Here is an 18,827-nt window from a genome sequence, read left to right on the forward strand (position 1 = left end):
CTGGAGCGGGCGTGGCCCACCAGGCCCACCTATCATCGGCCTATCGAGCGACCGTCGGCCCTGACCGACCGGAGGCGAGAAGATTCCACTGGGAGCAAGCGAGGGCGGCTTGGGACAGAAGAGTTTTCGTTCGACATCATTGACACGGATGAGCATGAGCAGCAGCAGCAGCCACTTGCGGCAAAAAACGCACACCAACAAGTAGAACAGTACGAGGAGGAGCAGCGGGAGGAAGAAGAGGATGAGGAAGGCGAGGAACAAGAGGGAGCCGTGGGTGGTGTGGGAACACCATCCAGGCGGCCGGTAGCGCACAGGGAGGAGGACGCGAGCCGGTCGACGGACGTGGAGAACTTTTCCGTTCCCGACGCGGCCACCGCTGCTCTCGAGTCTTCCCCGGAAGTGATCTTCCGTCCGCCAACTGTCCGTCTGCATCGGCCCCTGGTCAGGACACTTTCGAACGGTCGTGAGTGGAACGCGGTACGAAGCCCCCCCGACCAGCAGGCGGCGGCTAGAATATCGCGCGGCAGTAGCCGGCGATATCGTCCCATCGAAGCGGGACCTCCTTTCTGCATGCCAGCGGATCTGGTTTGTCCGCCGACCCCAACGCACCATGCTCGCCGCCATTGCCCCGCTGCGGTCGTGTCAGCGCCACCAACGACAAATGAGCCGCGAAGTTCGCCATCCTCGCTCGATGTGCTGACCATTGCCGTCCCAACCGTCCAGCAGCAAACTGAGGAGTCGAACGTGGCAGCCGGTGTCCGGCACGTTCCGACGATGCGGCTCCCGTCGATCCCGGAACGGGCCTGGGCCCGTGCCCTCCTGGCACCAGAGTCCGAAGAACCTCTGCCGCCGGCCTGGGAGGCGCGCATGGACAACCATGGTCGAATCTTCTACATTGACCACGCAACGCGCTCTACCTCCTGGCAGAGGCCGGTGGCCCACGGGGTACCCGTTGGGAGCTCCCAAGAGCCGGACCCACACCGGCAGCAGCTCGATCGGCGCTATCAATCGATTCGCCGCTCCATCTACGCCGAGCGCCGATCCCAGCTCGACGACAGCGTTCCGACCACGTCTTCCGCCGCGGGCGCTAGTCCAGAGACCACTGGCCACAGCCATCCGCAGGCGTGTGGAGCGGCAAGCCTCGCGGAGCAAACTTCATCGCAGCGCACCGAACATCCAGCGCTGCTCATGATCTGCCGCTCGGACTACTACTCGATGCTGCACGCGAACGGGGATGCAATCCAGCTCTACAACCGAAATGCGGCCCTCAAGCACATGGTGTCGCGGGTGCGCCGCGATCCCCGCTGCTTCGGCCGATATCAGCACAATCGTGACCTGGTGGCGCTCGTCAACTGTTTCGCGAGTTCCGCCGGGCCGCTTCCGGCCGGCTGGGAAACAAAGCTCGACCAGAGCGGGAAGCAATTTTTCATAGACCACACCAACCGGCACACCTCCTTCATGGATCCGCGGCTCCCAACCGAGGGCCCACGGCGAGTGCAGGGGGCGCAAGGCGAACGGCCAGTTCCACCGCCGCGCCCACCCGCTACCATGCTACGGTTGGCCAGTCTCAGCATCCCGGCGGCCGACGCGATTCCCGTCGCGTACAACGAGAAGGTAACGGCAAGCATTATGTTTAGCATAAATAAATGTTATTATTCGACGAGGATGATAAAAAAATGGATTATCAACTTAAAATTAAACCTTATTTTCACCAAAACTACTTTAACATGTGGCTAATATTTGAAACAACCCTTTGAAATAGATTCTGGCCAGATCACAATCAGAGTAGATCAGTACCTCTCATGGTGCCTTTTCAGCTGAAAATCAAATCAAATATGTTCTAAGCTTATTATTTTTGTTGTAAATTTCTGAAAGGAGATCCACAAACCTTTTTTAACGTATAAATGAAGATATTTGTCATGACTGCGTTCTTATAAATGAGAAAATTTATGTTCATATAGAAACCGTGCTCCATATACAGTCCGAGAATCACGCAGCAACCGAATTCACCCATATTCTTTCCTTTGTTCACATAGGTAGTGGCGTTTCTGCGACAGCCCAATATCCTGGAGATACTGTGCGAGCGGCACGGGGCGGCGGCCTGTTCGCGTAACTTGCGCGAAAAAATCAACGCCATTCGCGTCGAGGGCACGGTCGCGCTCGATCGCTACAGCCACGATCTCGAGCTAACCATCCTGCTCAGGTAAGTACCCTTCGAGAAGGGTATGTTCATGGCATCGGCACCCTTGCCTACTCAAGACGTACTCAACTAACAGTACGAGGAAACTGTCTAGTCGTATGATACGCCTAAACTGTGTCGGTGCAATCCAATCGATTTTTTAGGAAGAAATTAAACGATAACTTCATAGCCACAGGCCGGTTAGTAAGCCCGTGCTCGCTTAGTATTAACATTCGAAAAGGACACCCAAAGGCGTTCGAACGCACCAGCGCACGCACTCACACAGGCACGCAACTGCGTACATGGCATGGGAGAAGGCCGGGGGCCACTCCGCTTCGCATCGTGCTCGGAAATGGTTTCGCGCATTGGTTGCAGTTCAACCGTTCAATCCGTCGTGATCGCCTCGCGGCGCTCTTTGCTGCAGACACTTCGTCGGTTTTCGCTTCTTCGGTGTTGCGTTTGCGTAGAGGCGTGCATATTCGGTCGTATCCTAACGACCGCACATTGCGCTTAAGCCATCTCCTGTTCTTTAGTAAAGTTCGCTTCAATCAACCGCAGAATCTTTAGTTGGGCCGGGGTATTTTTTTAGTTTTGGCAGAAACAAGTAATTTGTGTTCAATGCGGAATAGTAGTGATGTGTGTTGCTTACATTAAGGTTTCCGGTGTATGTTGCAACAGTTTTCCGAAGAGGGTATGCTGCTTGCTATCTTTTGTTTTTGGTTCGTTCCACAACCCTTTGATTCGCTTCGTTTCTAGTTTGGTTTGGTCTGAAAACATCTATTCATAATTCCTATACCCATTGGCTGCCGATATGTTGCTCATGTAAACCTCGGGACCAATCATCGTCGATGATCCCTGGCTGGCAAACGGCACAGCTTGGTTCTGTGTAGCTTCAATCTATAATTATTAGTCTGACTATTAGACTTCGCATATTACTTCGTGTGATGTCATTTCGCGAACGCGAGTATGTGCGCGCAACTTTTTAGTGAAACATGCCCAGATGCATGATTCAGTTGCAGCAGCGATGCGTTTAACAACTCTTTATCGTATTGCTTGGCTGTTCGAATATTTTTGTTTGCCTCACAAAGGGCATAACAGCTGTGCTCGATGAGAAACCTTAATGTCCTATCGGTTCTAGTTGCATAAATTGATGTACTGTATGTTTTAGTTTTGCTCATGCTATAAAATTATTAGTATTTTGCCTTAAATATGTTAAGCAAGTTTTGCTTGATAGCTGGACGTGTTTAAGCACACAGTTCTGTCATAAAATTAGGTAGAAACACAAGGAAGCAAGAGCATTTTCCCACAGGTTTTCGGAGCTTCTAGGGACACGTGTTGCAATTAGGGGAGCTCTTTGGGAGTCATACTCTTGTGCGCAGACTTTTTTCCGAGGAACCGTCGGATCCCCCTGACAGGCAACTGGTGCGGGTTGATCATGAATCGGATCATTCTTGACTGTTCCTGTTTTGCCTACCAGGAAGTGGTTAGTAAGGAGCGATGGTGTCACTGCCTCCTGGCATGGCAGGAGGCTTCTCTTCCTCATGCTGCTCCTAATCACCATTGAACAATTTAGCATTTTATATCGGCCCATTAAGCGCGGGGTGTAATTAAAATATGCCGGCGTGCCGCACTGATCTCGATGCCCCGGTGATCGAAGGTGTTGAACATGCCGGGCACAGCACTTCAGGGTGGTGGTGGTGGTCCGTTTGCACGTGAAATGCGTAGCGTTTGCTTTCCTTCGTGAATATTCGTATGACTTTTTGCATATGCGTGTACATGTGGTGGCAGTTTTTGTATTTAACGATCGAACATGATTAAACAGTTCGCTGGCAGATGGTCCTGACCGTTAAGCGTTTAGTTTCATGGTCAGAGTAGAGCCGCTTTCGTGTTAAGGTTCCAAACAATCAATGCAAACTCGGACAGGTGTTCCTACTCCCCACTCCCTATTACTAACGAGGACCGTGCACGTCTCGGAACTTGTTTTCTCATATATTGATCGTAAGCAACATGATAACCATTAATCCGTAATGGTGACACATTATCCAAGGCGTGACATATTAGTGCTAGTTGAAGAACTTAGTGCACACCTGGGTCATTCGTATGTGTGCTTGGTTTTTTCAATACGTCTTCGGTCCTACAGACTTCGGAAGATTTACAGACTTTTTCGGTGCTTACGCTACGTTAAGATAAAATTGATGCCACATACCTACAGAGCCCCTTTAAGTCGGTTTTTATTTTCTGTTCCCATACGATGTTAGATTCATTTCAGTAAAAGTTTCTTCACTCGTGATTTTCGTGATGGGCGGTATCGTTTGTAAGGAAATGTAGGTTCTCCTACCGAAAAATAGTACCGAAAACAAACAACGAAACATTACTGTGACGGTGTAGGAATCTAGAAAACTGAGTTACATCGTCAGTGAAAAAAACCCCAAACACCCTGAATCCTCCCGTTATGTGCAGCATGCTGAAGCCCTTTCGTTAGGGCGTTGGGGGCTGCGGTGCGTGGGTTTTCGGTCTTGTTCTCGATGTAAGTATGAAAATATGAAGCCAAAAAAAGAATAACGTAGCTGAAAGAATGATGGGAAAATTTGGCACGTGCGTCCTTGTAAATCCTTTTCTTCGCCAGCAGGAGAAAGATTTGCTTTGCATGGTTTTTGGTCAATTTTGACCGAAACAGCAAAAAGTAAAAAGTACATACCAGAAGAAAAAAAATTTCGATCTGTTGTGGCTAGATTATAATGTCAATCTTCGGTTCGAAGGAGTCCGTTCGGGGCCACGAAAGACGCTCACTCATTTTAGTGTCTGTCAGGGACCGAAGATAAAAATCCGCTCCGCTTTCAATAGTAACTTGGCGGCATAGCGATTATTTTATAACGATTTCGCTTCACGCATCGAAGCGCACACGTCGTGGGCGTATCTTTTGTTACACGGATAGTGTTGATGGTCAGGGTCGCGTCCTCTTCCGCTCCAAAGTAGAGCACCAAATCATGCGTGTTTATAATGCTAAGTATAAACAGCACACGCGAAGAGAGAAAAAACAGAGCAACAGTTTTCAATACATTACATACGCAGTGCAGCAAATCGTCACTAGCAACACCGAACCCCCAACCAAATCTTATTTATTTTTCAAATTTATGAATACACCATAAACCTTACGTAAAGTTTCGTAAATGTGTTTTGTTGGTTTATACTAGATCTATTATACTAGATCTATAGCATGGCTAGGATTTCATTGAGTTGCATTCAGTTGTTATCTCGCCAGGCTCCAGTGGGCTGATCATGTCATGAGAATGGCGAATGACGCACCAGTCCGCAACATCATAGTGTTTTTCATAGCCTTATTTCTTTCTTCAAACTCATGATCTAATCGCTGAAGTCACTTCAACCGCGTACCGGCCAACCAATCGACCGACTGTCGAACGAATCGACATCCGACTAATCAACTTCTGTTTCCTTTTTTATGGGCTTCCGATCTGTTATCCAAATTGCCAAAATCTTCCGATCTCTCGCCAAACACCATAACCAGTCTGTTCGAGGATGAGGTGATGAACTACGTGCCCCCGCGTCCCCATAGCCCTCCTATCAACTCACAGCCGGAACCTAGCAGCAATGGCAGTGGAGGACGTCAGCTCGTACCACGGGTTACGTCACAACCGGTGCGCCGTGATTTTGAAGCCAAACTGTTCGCGTTCCACCAGAAGCTCGAAGCGAAAGGCTACGGACGAGGACCGCAGCGCCTCAAGTAAGTACTGGATGCGAAAGAGGAAGTGCTGAGCGCCCAGTGAAGGGTTACCAGAAAAGTGGTTGAAAAAGAATTGTCCCCGGATACTTTCACTTTTTGCGCCTCACTGCAGCCAACGATTAACACTGGACATGGACGTTACCGTCTTCACCGAAGGCGAAGGTCGCCTGTTTTGGAGAGGAGGTGCAGGCAGACAGGGTATTCCGTCGTCCGTAACGACTGCCATTATTAATTCAGTTTTGATTTTGATTCACCTCATATAAAACCATAAGTAAAAAAAAACTGCGGTGCTTGGCCACCCAAATCCGCATCTCTTTGCATAATATACTCACTGCTCACGATGAGAGGTCAAAGGGTCGATCCAAGGTTGATGTTTTAATTTGTAACGTTTAAAATGATAAATAATTCAATTTGACAGACGGATCAGATCGGGCCATATGTATAGAATTGAAATGCTTCATTTTAGATTAAACAAAAGGTTCCAATGATTCCAATGTTCCAGTGTATGATTAGAAAATCGAAAGGATGTAGAACTCTTTCCCTCTCTTTCGTTCCAAGGATGATAAAAATTGTCTTCTCCGATCATGAAATGAGTTCCGGTTTGGGTTTGGTCATAGTTTGTCTGTAGCCAAAGTAAACTAGGTCAATCGAAATCGACTAGATCTAGATACAATCGAGACATTCGACAGGCGGTACCATGTGTGGAAAATGTTTTTATTTTCACTCCATTCCAAGATATTTCATAAATGAATAATAATACTATTCCTTTTTGTGGTCACATCAATTCGACTACTGAACCGAAAACGCTCCGCATTGTCATTTTAGGTTGGTTGTACGGCGAGCCTTCGTGTTGGACGATGCCTTTCAGTGCGTCATGGCGGCGAGCAAGCGCGATCTGCAACGCGGCCGTTTGTGCGTGGTGTGGGATGGCGAGGAAGGCCTGGACTATGGGGGGCCGTCGCGTGAGTTCTTCTATCTGCTGTCGCGCCGGCTCTTCAACCCGTACCACGGGCTGTACGAGTACTCGGCCAACGATATCTACACCGTGCAGATAACGCCCGTTCACCACGAGAACCGACGGGTAAACTACGATTGGTAAGATGCAGTGTGCACGCTATTGCCATTCGACACTACATTGTTGCGTTGCGCTCTCCTTGTAGGTACCGGTTCAGTGGACGCGTCCTGGGACTCGCCCTTGTGCACCGGTTCCTGCTGGACGCGTTCTTTACGCGCCCGTTCTACAAAGCTCTGTTGCGGAGCCCGGTCGCTCTAAGTGATCTAGAGTCACTGGACAGCGAATTTCACCAGTCGTTGCTCTGGATCCGTGACAACGACGTCGGCAACGGCAGCGAGCTTGGCCTGACGTTCTGTGTAACGGAAGAACCGTATCACCGCGACATGCCCAAGGTTGAACTCGAGCTCAAACCGAACGGGCGAAACATCATCGTAACGGAACGGAACAAACGCGATTATTTGGAGCGTATGATAAAATGGCGTCTTGAACGCGGAGTCTTCGCTCAGACTGAGGCCCTGTTGCGCGGATTTTACGACGTAGTGGATCAGCGGCTGCTCTCCATGTTCGATGCGAGTGATCTTGAACTCGCGATCTCTGGAACGGTTGAAATTAATGCGCGCGATTGGCGCTCCAACACCGAGTATAGAGGTGGCTATCACAACGGCCACCAGGTGATAGAATGGTTTTGGATTGTTATCGACCGCTTCACCAACGACCAACGGTTGCGACTGCTGCAGTTCGTTACCGGAACATCTAGCATCCCGCATGAAGGGTTCGCCGGACTGCGTGGTTCGAATGGTTTGCGACGCTTTTGTGTAGAACGTTGGGATAAGTGTGACGCCCTGCCCCGTGCCCATACATGCTTTAATCGACTGGACCTGCCACCGTACCCCACGCCCGACATTCTCTACGAAAAACTGTTGATGGCGGTCGAAGAGACCAACACCTTCGGGATCGAATAAATTATTGGTGGTGTGCGATGCGAAACAACAGGGAAAATTGTCATTTTGTTTGCTTTATTAGCTGCTATTCGAGTACAAAGAGGGAGAGATACAGTGATATATGAAGAGGAAACACGCACATCACCATTGCAGTTGTAGTGTGTAAGTGAAACGATAGTTTACCAGGAACGGTTCCTAAGAACGGATTTACGCACTGCACACCGCACAAGCAATCTTTAGAACGCAACTGTCCGCAACGCAATCACCCACACGCTGTTTCCCGTGCCATAAATAAAAACAGTTTCTGCATCCATATTTAACCCAGCCTCCCTAACCGCCTAGAACCCCACCACACACTCCTAAACAACGCGAAAATGAAAATGAAAACTGTCCGATTTTAAGCTAAGCATGCAGGTATGTGCTTAAGGAAGCCCCTTGGCTGCCGAAAACTACCGCGGTGGTGTAAACTCTTAGACCAATGAAAGCGCTAACCAAAATAATAGTAAAAAATTAGAAGCAGATGGAAAAAACGGTAAACGAGATTGGAAAGCTGCTTGACTATCGTGCTAGATAATTATTCAGATTTAAATTGAAATAAAGCAGCAAGGGCTCGCCTTGCAATCCATTCCAATAGCAATAGTTAATTCAACATAGAAACTGGCGGAATGTTTGTGTGAAGTTTCAAAGCGAGTTGCTGATGTTTTTGATAATTGAAAAAATGGAGCATTGATGTGCTTAGTGCGATCTTTTTTGCGACTACTCGGAAAAGAATTTGGAAAATTAAATCGATTCCACCATAAGTGTAAAGTGAACGCAGTACCAAATTCAACCGAACATCCGAAATCCAGCCAGAATTCCGATGCGATTAACGGAAATAGTTTAGGTCTGTCAAATGATAATAACGACAACAACCTTCGTCGGCGCAAAAAGTTCTTACACATTACCAGATAATGGAAAGATATGCTTCGTGCAACGAAGCTCCCGTAAAGAAATTCAGTCAGACATGTCAGGTGCTGTTCATTGAATTTGTTAAAATAGCTGAAGAATATGCATCAAATAATTCCTTTTTTTAATTTTAGGTCGATGGAGGAAAGCTGTACGAAATATCGCTATTTGTTTTAACTGCACGAGGAGCCGCAGAACTGTTCGAGGCTGCCGCCAAAAAATCTTAGCAAATCGATTCAATTTTGGACGACGCAACGGAGAGCGGATTCTACGTATTTTGACGGATGTACTTTCGATTCCTGTTTGTAAGACGTGAGCGCCGTCATTTTTTAAATTCCTACAGCGACCTCTTGCCCTCGGTTCAATGTACAATTTTGCGTGCATTTCAATGACGCTGCCATATCCTATATCAAGAAAAATCACCTACCAACATAAGCAAGGTTCCACCCTGTTGACAAAAGCGCTACGAAAGATTCTCGTGTAGCCAATGATCTGTTGATTCCCAATGTGACGAGTAACTCGTGAAACGTAGCACTTAGACAAAGAGCGAGTAGAATGAATTCAGGTGTCGAATTCAGTTGCACTTACCGCAGCTGTTGACTTCTGGTTGATGGAAGCGATCACCGGCCGGTAACAAGTACACCGGACCGGATAGCTGTACGCCATGGTTGAGGATAGCCTGGAGCGTGGCAACGGCCAAGACTACCCAGCCCCAGGCTCCTTCCGGGTAGTAATGGCGCCGCAAGGTGGACGCTTTGGCAGCAGCCTGCCCTGATAGGCACCGATGTTCGGTGCAGGGCGAGAGTCTGTGCTGGTGCGTCAGCCCGGATGCGGTGGCCGTAGCGATGGTGGTCGAAGCGGCAAGAGCACCTATCGTGAACCTACCAGCCCCTCAAGAGGAAAAGAAAAGCACAACGCTTTGCACGTTACATGCGATGCCCTAGTTGCGCCTTATCTACGCATGGATTAAACTCACCCACAGCCAGCCGGACCGGTTGGGTGACGTAGCATTGCACGGGGTGGACCTGCTGACATTTCTGCATAGATGTAGTCCCATTTGTCGATCTTAAGCGACTCGGAGCGACACGACCGTTGGGTGACCGCCGGTTCATCTGGGTGGTCGGCGATAATCGTTAGCGTATCGTTTGCACCGTCAGCGTCGGATGCGGTCCTAGCGGGACTGCTGGCGGGCGTGGTATGAGTGGTTAGGAAATTCAGCGTGGGCACGAGTGAGCTGTAGGTGCGACCCTTTGCGTCGAGCCGCAACTGCACGATGGCCCTCGACGAAGTCTGCAAAATTAGGGGCCACGTTTTGCTGCTCCGGGGTGACAGTGCCATTTTGCGCCAGAATCGGCGCTCCCAGTCGGTTTGAGGGATTCCCGTTTTTCGTTCGTTTGTTTACTAGTCTGTTTGCATCCCTGGCAGCACTATCGAGCTTTCACAGTTTCACATTCGTTGTTGCGATCACATTCGTTGGACCATATAGGCACATGTTAGTACCGAACCCGAACACGCAACAAAAGGCTAACGGATCCTAAACGCTGGTGAGTCTTTTACTGCTCAATCATCAGCAAACCCGCACCATTTAACTGATTCTTTTTCTTCACAGAACACCCCACTTTTGGGTTGAATTCGGAATGCCATTTCCTCAGACATCAACGGAATTCCATAAACACCAACATCGATGAACACCACCGTCTTCACAGCTATCCAACCGGTATGACAGCATCAGTTAACATTTGTTTCAACAATTGACTGACACACCACCATTACCACCATGACCAACAGTAATCACGATCACCGAAGTGTTCTAGTAAACTCATCTTCTATCTCCCGGGAACAAACTTAACTTCTCACGGACGCAGAAACTCGGTTGTGGATTGACCCGAAGAAGACGTTTTGCAAGTGATTGATTGAAGCAAGCTGGTAGGGAAGGGGTTATTATTGCGCTAGTCCCCCAGTAAGCCTGTAAAGAAGATAAATTGCTAGCAGCATTGTCACTGTCTATAAATACGGCCCAGTTCATTCCCCTAAAAAAAAGTTGATAAGCGTGAATTTGTCAGCGTGATTAATGTAGTACAGTTTTGTGCCTTGATGGCCAACATCAAACATTGAACATTGAACACTGAAAGACTCGTTGAAGAATTGAAGAATGAAAGACTCACTCTAAGTCAAATAAAATCCAACAACCAGCTGAAGGTATTCACTGTCCAGTGGATGATCGCTATTCCAGAAGCGGTCGTAGCAATGATTTTAGTTGTCGATTCAAGTTCATTCCGGAATGTTCTTCTTTGGCCATCTGACGTGATCAGTGATCCGGCATGATCTACCGGCAATAACAACCGCCGAGCGATTTTGGGAGACCATTTTAATTTCGGTTTATACTTCTTTTTCTACCGTATACTTCTACAAAATTTCCACATTCCCACTGTCGCTGACGTAAATTAACCTGTTTGCAGTGGATCACGCTTATTTTTGGGTGTCACATGCGTTTTAGTTTATTTATTCACACTTGGAAAACAATTAAAGGGCGCGACTGCGTTCGGTAAGGCAGCCAAAACACACGTGCCATGAAGGCTACTAAATTTCAGCCGAATACGCAGCTCTCCAAACAAAACCAAACCAAACCAAACCGAACATAACGGCCGTGTGATACCTATTTGGGGTACCACAGCTTGGTTTCGGTAAATTGCGCCACTTTGCGAGCCGATGCGTTGTTTTCTTACATTGTGACGTTAGTTTTAATCTATTGCGACAGTCCCGTATCCCACTTTGCCGGCGCGGAGCCGCGAAACGACTGGCGATCAAAGCGAAGCACTCGTTGATCTGTCCGCAGACGTTAAGTTGATGTGATATTTTGAGCTCACTTCTAGCGTCTTCAGCGACGCACATCCTCTACGCGGCGGCACGAGTTCTACACGTCGACGCGCGCTAAACGATCTTGTGTAGGCGCGGTGTTGCTATTGGAAAAGCTATTGTCCGCTACAATACCACCTGGAACACGTGAGTTGACGCGCGTATATCACGAGCCCCATGTTCGGCCGAATCCGCCGGGCAATCAGTAGTGGATACGAAATTGGTAGTTGCGCCACCTTCATTGATATGGCGCTGTCATCGTGGTCTGCTGGGGCGATCCGCGCTGCATTAGATATTCCGGGCGGCACCAACTAACGCGACTAGCGCGACCGATTGGAAGGTTGTCTACGGCCGGCCACGCACTGGCTCCAGGTACGCGCGTCAAGAGCACATTTCCACACGCGCGGGCACTGCGCTGTACGTCGGTGTACGTCATTCGCATGCCGACCGACCGACCGACCGACCGACTGACCAACTGAGGCAACCCGAACACGCCGAGGAACACGTAACCGACCGACCGACCGAGGAGGTGGTTGAGGTTGGAATGAAACTCACTACAGCAGGCGGAGCATACTGAGTCAGCCACAGCACTCCTGCCAACAGTGTTAGCAGCAGTAGCAGCAGCAGCAGCAGCAGTAGTAGTCGCAGCCGGCCGTACCACTGGCGATGTCAGGCGCGCTCGCCCAGTCGGCGGCGACCTTTGCTGCTGGTTCGGGTTCGAACGCGGTTCGCGCGGATTGGGCTTCGGGTCTGAGCTCGACGTCACACTCGTCTCGCTCGGTTGTTTGCCATCCCAACTCCCGCCGGCCGCTAGTACCGCCATGCCCGAAGAGAGCTTCCCCCGAATAGCGGTGGATTGGTGGAGCGGAGCGCATTATCACTCACTAGTAGCGAGGAATATATGAGGACGTTTTTGGATACGTCTGGGTCCGGCTGCTTTATTTTCTTATTCTGACAGCACAGGCTGACACTTGCTGCGCAAGTTGCATTTTATTCACGGACGGTGTTGAAGTCCTTCTGCTCTGCCCGCGTTTTTTGGCTCCCACACACCAGTGCTATTAATGGCAGAAAAACACTCTCACACTCTCGGCGACTCGGCGGGATGCTAGGCGCAGCTGCCGACTCACATCGATTTTCTGAATCCGAATATTTCCGAGATACCTCGGTGACTGGGCCGCGGGCAGGTAGGTCAAGGACGGGCCGCTACCTCGACCCAGGTCACTTCACTCTCAGCGCGTTGGTCCTTTTGGGCCAGGCCGGTCCTGTAGTCTCCACGTGTAGCAGCGTCAGGATGACCGCCCCAAGCCAGGCGTCACCATCATAGTTAGCACAATGAATAAAAGCGGTCGAAAGGACGTTCTCGTTTTCGACAGTTCTTCCGAAACGAAAGTTTTGGCGCACTAGTTCAAGAAGTCGAATCGAAGCGATACGAAGTTTGCGGTGTAGATGCTCCTGGAGACCTGGAGATGGTTCCACGCGACTGACGGCCAACGGCCAGCTGTCACCAGTACGCCAGTCGTCCTCCCTCCCAATAGCTTTCGCTCTTCGCTGGTTGGCGCCCTTATTAGGGACGCGGAATCCGCGAAAAGCAAATCTGACCGAGAAGATGCCAAGCAAATTAGCCATGGCGCGACGCGATGCGAAGACATCGGCATTCGTTGGAGTTGTGCCCAAGAAGCCGCACTAGCCAAAGGCCCAAGCTGTGCGGTTATGCATTTGACAGGCAGTTACGCTCCGTTTTAATGCCCTCCTGATGCCCTCCATGCACCATGCACCAGTTCCTGCGTGCTCCGGGCTGATACTTGGCCTAATTCCAGCGCCACAACACAGTATATGTTGTTGATTCTGGGTCTGGATTCTTGCTTGTCGCGTCGTAGTAGCCTGAAGTTATTCGACGCCGTTGCCTGGCGGGTGGCGCCCAAATCGGGGGCCAACGGCCAAATCAATCTCGGCGGGCGGGAATCTTCGGCCACGCTTTTCTCGCCGAGGTCCCGAGTCCCGGGCGAGCTCCATCGACAAACGCCCGTTGACGGAGCGCAGGGAACACGCTGGTATTCCGGATTCAGGGTAGCCCGGGATGGATCACAGTTCAAAGTTCAGAGAAAAATTACATTCAAGCATTGGCTTCTAGTTTTAGCTTCTTGTCTGCCGAAGCTTGTCTTGAAAAAAAATTAATAATTTATATGACAACATAGTACATCGCAAAACATTATTTGTGGTTGTTATATTACGAATGAGTTGCTAAATTCCACCCCAAAAATTAAGTTTTTTTCAAATGTGACGGTATTGTCGATTAGACTTGAATCGTATCTACGCAATTAAATTAATAATTAAATGTAACATTTACGCTGATCTTCCACAATCCCGATCCCAACCAACCCGATCCTCCTCAACCTCTTACCCACGTCTTCTCCACAGCAGGACGTGCCCCGTTCGGTCAGCAACCGTGTCGAAGTGCTCAGCATTTGTTTGGTGATTTTTCCTACTTTCGTTACTTTGATTTAGTGTCGACACCTCGTGCCGTGGGACAAGCCGGTGTCGGGCCGGCTTCGGGGAGCATAGAGAACAGGATTTGATTAAACAACTTTTTCGACACCGGCCACAGTTGCCGGGCTCTCTGGTTATGTTTTCGTCCAAATTCATGGCCTGTCGCACCTTCGAACAGACAAATCCCGCCTCTCAGAACGAGCTTTACTGAAAGTCTTCGGCGAGCAAAGCTCCCAATTAGTGTAATTACTAATTTAACGATTCCCTGGCGTCTTGCAGTGGAGGGTCGACTTTGTTTCTTTTCTTTCTTTTATTTTCAGCGTGCCCACCACGGATGACCCAGATGTTCATCATGTTGGCTCGAGGGTAGGAGAGAACCGGGGAGCATAATCAGGTGGCGGAGCGAAAAGAAGGATCCCGGTGATACACACCGCCAGTAGCGAGCTCGTCGCTCGCTCCTCAAAAAGTCGGTCGGTGTCGATTCGGGAAACTGCGCGCTCAATGTATGCTGTAAAATGCTGTAAAATGTCCTTAGCACACCGGCTGTCGTATTGGGGCAGAAGGAAAGAGTGAGAGGTGTGATCCACGCTCTTGCTCTCTGGGTCGTGACAACGAACCCCACACACGTTGGCTGCTGTGCTACTTTAAGTGGTTCACAGGCGAAAATTCAACATAACCTGCGTCCTGACGTTGTGATCCTTGGAGTCGCCTGTTTTGTATGTTCAGCATCATAATCATCAACTTGATCGCAAACATCATCATCATCATGAGCATATAAGGAAAGCTGGATGAGAGAGAGAGAGACTCCTAAAGAGGTTTATGATGGCTTCAGCATCATCAACGCACGCTTCGTGTTCCATAAACCGGGCGAAACAGTCAGAAGTGATGCTGGTGGCAAAATTCGTCGTGGTATTTTACAAGCATTTGTGAATTCCTCTGCCTTGTTAGGCGCCTTTTCCCATGTTTTTTTTAACGCTTAGGTGAGCTCCTGTCTCCTGCACCCGCACATAGGTTACAGGATTTTTCGCTCACAGTCACCGAGGGCGACGTCGAGATGACGTCGAAGTCATTACGTGCCAAGCGACAGCAAGCTCAGCTCAATCAAAGAATCAAAGGCGCCCGTGTTGTCGTCGGCTGCGAGGCGTCTGGACGATGAAGGACGTCTTCACACACAGAAGCAAGGAGCAGCCTGGTTGTGCATGGGTTGAGGTGTCTGGCCTTAAACCGCCGCGAATGCTGGAATGGGCTGCCGATAGAGCATCGATTGGCGTAATTGAGGTCATCGGAGCCACCGAAGCGAGAGAGAAAAGGGGAACAGGATGGGGGTTCGAGAAAGTGGCGCATTTTCTTACATGGTTTCCAGAGACCACAGACATACTCTGTAACCGACCGAGCGTAAGAGCACACTTTTAAATTTCTACGCCCCTTTTGACTCCCGGCGAGGTACTCCAAGTCCTGGCAAGGCCCTCTTCTCGTTAACCAGCCGCCCAAACGTTAGTAGTAGTAGTCTTTTAGCCAAGGTTTCGCTCGAGCCGAATCATGGTGGAACGCTCTAACCGAGCGCACCGCACTTCGCCGGCCCTGAGTTCGAGTCTTGGCCTGAGCCGAAACAGCATCATTTTTTAAGCCGAAGAAAAAATTTATTGACATGCACCACACAACCTCCCTTATCACGGCACTTACATAGCTACTGTGCGCGACTTTAAAATAGTGACAAAAAGATATAATGAATGAAAATTATAATATTGGGTCCTGCGGCTTCTTGTGGTTGGTGATTTGACGTGTCCCCCCAACCACACTGACCCAAATCTTCATCCCACACCTTCCCTCCGGTCGGCCCTTAATTGGCTACAACACTTGTTTGTACGCCGCCCCACGCATCTTCTCTTTCCAATTCTTTGTGACATCCTCGAAATCGCGTGCTTTCTATGGTTTGCCCTGCTTCTCCGGTTCTTCTTCAAGAACGCAAAAAAACGCGGCCAGAGAAAGATAGAGAGAGAGAGGAAGAGAGAGATAACGGCATGACACTTGAATGGGCAGTATGCGGAGAGTGGAAAGCCGCCTTGTGGTTGCTTGGTTGTTGGGTTGTGAAGCTCAGGGCCACCGAGCCATCAGAGAATGGCTCGGACAATTAATCTTTGCTCCCACGCACAGCTAAACATAAAACGTCATGATTTTATGCTGTGCCGGAGTGTCGTCTCGCTTTTCTTGTTGCGTGTTTGGCGTATGGTCGCCGCCACCAACTCGTTACTTGCCGTGGACGACCATGCAGTCCGTCAGGGAGCAAGCACAAAAGGACATGCCACCCTAGCCCCTTCCAGTAACCATCGCAACGCAACAAATTGCCAGACATACTGCGCATTGCAATAGACGTTCCACGTTCCATGTTAAATAATAGTCGTATTGGATAATAAAGGGGCCACGGAAAAAGGCTCTGCTTGCTCTGTAATGGAATACAGTCTCTCGTCCCGTTAATCTTTCTAAACGGGTCCCTGTCGTACAGAGCGACAAAATGTTTCACGAAGCTTCGCTATACGGGATCCTTGGACGGATGGTTAATGTGGGCAAATTTGGAGCTATGTTTAATATCGCTAACTGGCTCTTAATCGGCCCTCGGTAACGTGACCCCTCACGGGTCAGTCCTAAAGACGAGTAAGAGATCTCCAATATGATATCTCGTCACAATGGCCCTCTGGTGTGACAAGGGGCTACGCCAACAACTGCGTCCAGTCAAACCACAACACGTTACACAAAAATTGAAAGGACCCCGTTAAGAGACCCGATGACGTCCGACCCACTCAACAAAAAGGACATCGATCACGTCTGTGAAACTACTCACTTGATCAAACCCTAGCCATGCTCATTCTTTTTCTTATCCGGCTACAACCGCTGAACAGTCTTGGTCTGCACCAGAGACAATCTCAATCTCTGTTTGCTTTCTGTAGCGGTGTGTTTTTGGCGTAATAGAAAATAGAAAAAGGAAAATAGAAAGGAGTAAACAGAAACAGAAGAGAAAAGAGAAATGGGAAAATAGAAATGAGAAAAGAGAAAAAGAGAGAAAAAAGAGGCAATCATAGTTAGTGATCACAGCGTCAGTTATGTGAGCGTTCATGGAGGTCATAACAGCTGTGGGAGCATATTTTGCAGCCCTTCCGGATTCAGGGATGGAATTTCCTTATTGGAATTTCGTTCGGAACGCGCTGTTTTGATGTTCAGGGAGACTATGCTGAATAATCAAGTGAATTTCACACCCAAAAATGGGTTTTTTCTTATCGAAGCGCATAACTCATTGAACAGCCTGGTATTTTAAGGCTAAAAATACATCGTTCTACAAATTTGTGTGTTATGTATTATACAGACTTTGGTCTGCAATAGCTAGACATTCGTCTCTAACCGTTCCACAAAAGTGGTATTGAAATGTAAGCCCGTCGCTGGAACGATTGTGTGGCTCTTGTTGGAGATTACGTTGATGAATAAAGACAATTTTGAAGAAAAGAACGCGTTTTCTTTCTTAGGCTCAGGACTTTTCAGCCCATGTACTATAGTAGTTTACACTAATGTTGTTTGTTCTTTACGAAAGCAAGTAATTTTAGCAAAAGCTTGCATGAGCAGCATTCTTGCTTGCATCATTCGTTGAAATTCTATTAAGGACGCAAACTTATGCTTCCCGCAATATACATAACATAACAACATAACCGAGGCTGGTCGAGACTGACAGCTATCGCCATCCTGTCAACTCCATATAAAAAAAACATGTAGCTCTGCAAAATGTCAGGACGTTTACAACACACCATGTTATGGTGGTGATGATAGAAGCATTTTTTTACATCGCTAATAGCATTTCAACAAACGGACCAACCACTTACAAGCTATTGCTCAGACTTGCTTTGCTAGAACCGACGTTTAACCGACTTCAGTGTACATCCAGACAACCATTGGCTGAAATTGCACTCCGATTATGTTCTTTAAGCTCAGCTATCCGTAATTTTTCCTACCGTAGATAGTTCTGCAGCTGTTTTAAATATTTTCGGACACTGAAAATTCCGTAACCGTAGTACTGCTTTTGATTTACCAATCATTTAACCAGACGCTCCCGTCGACATTGTTTGTAACCTTATATGTAATGATTGATACAATATTTTTCTTTTCGTATACTACGCAATTTTAGCAGATTTTTGTCTGCAGTTTCGACGTCAATTAATAGATTTTGGGATCTTTTTTTAGATTTTCGAATTTAAGATACATTGAATGGACCGACATTCACATAATGCTATTGTACTTTGCAACCCACAACATAATTCAATATTGAAAACATGGCGTTTGCGCAGTAAATGCTTTGCATCGCATCGCTTTGACTGGAGCAGTATTTATTTTAGAATTTCGGGGAATATTTGCCAAAATCAACGCATAGAGAAAAACACTATTTTCAATAGACGCAGCCTTTTTGTGGGCAATTTTTTCTAACAATCAAACAAACACAGCTGGTATGCTTTAGGGAGAATAGCGGAGTATAGTGCTCAATTTGACTGAATTCAACCAAAACGCAAATAGTGAGTAAATGAAGTACATAAATGCGTCTGTGAGGTGTACGCTGCCACTATTAAAAAAAAGCATTGCAAGTGCGTGATAAATAACCTCAAACATTATCCTGTTTAAAACGAA

General features: G+C 48.3%; 1 protein-coding gene across 1 annotated transcript; it reads left to right on the plus strand.

The window, feature by feature from the left end:
- The first annotated feature begins 240 nt into the window (after window positions 1-240).
- On the plus strand, window positions 241-8,441 carry LOC131213167 (E3 ubiquitin-protein ligase HECW2). Its single transcript, XM_058207149.1, has 5 exons — window positions 241-1,614; window positions 2,037-2,203; window positions 5,706-5,921; window positions 6,747-7,016; window positions 7,082-8,441. The coding sequence occupies exons 1-5, from the start codon at window positions 571-573 to the stop codon at window positions 7,896-7,898; spliced, it is 2,514 nt and encodes an 837-aa protein (XP_058063132.1). The 5' UTR covers window positions 241-570; the 3' UTR covers window positions 7,899-8,441.
- The last annotated feature ends 10,386 nt before the right edge of the window (window positions 8,442-18,827 follow it).

This window comes from Anopheles bellator, chromosome X (genome assembly GCF_943735745.2).
Source record: "Anopheles bellator chromosome X, idAnoBellAS_SP24_06.2, whole genome shotgun sequence".
Classification (NCBI taxonomy): domain Eukaryota; kingdom Metazoa; phylum Arthropoda; class Insecta; order Diptera; family Culicidae; genus Anopheles; species Anopheles bellator.

Coding starts and splice junctions, on each gene's coding strand:
- LOC131213167 (XM_058207149.1), top strand. CDS start 571: ATGCCAGCGGATCTGGTTTGTCCGCCGACCCCAACGCACCATGCTCGC. Junction 5,922..6,746: donor CGAGGACCGCAGCGCCTCAA/GTAAGTACTGGA, acceptor TTGTCATTTTAG/GTTGGTTGTACGGCGAGCCT. Junction 7,017..7,081: donor CGACGGGTAAACTACGATTG/GTAAGATGCAGT, acceptor CTCTCCTTGTAG/GTACCGGTTCAGTGGACGCG.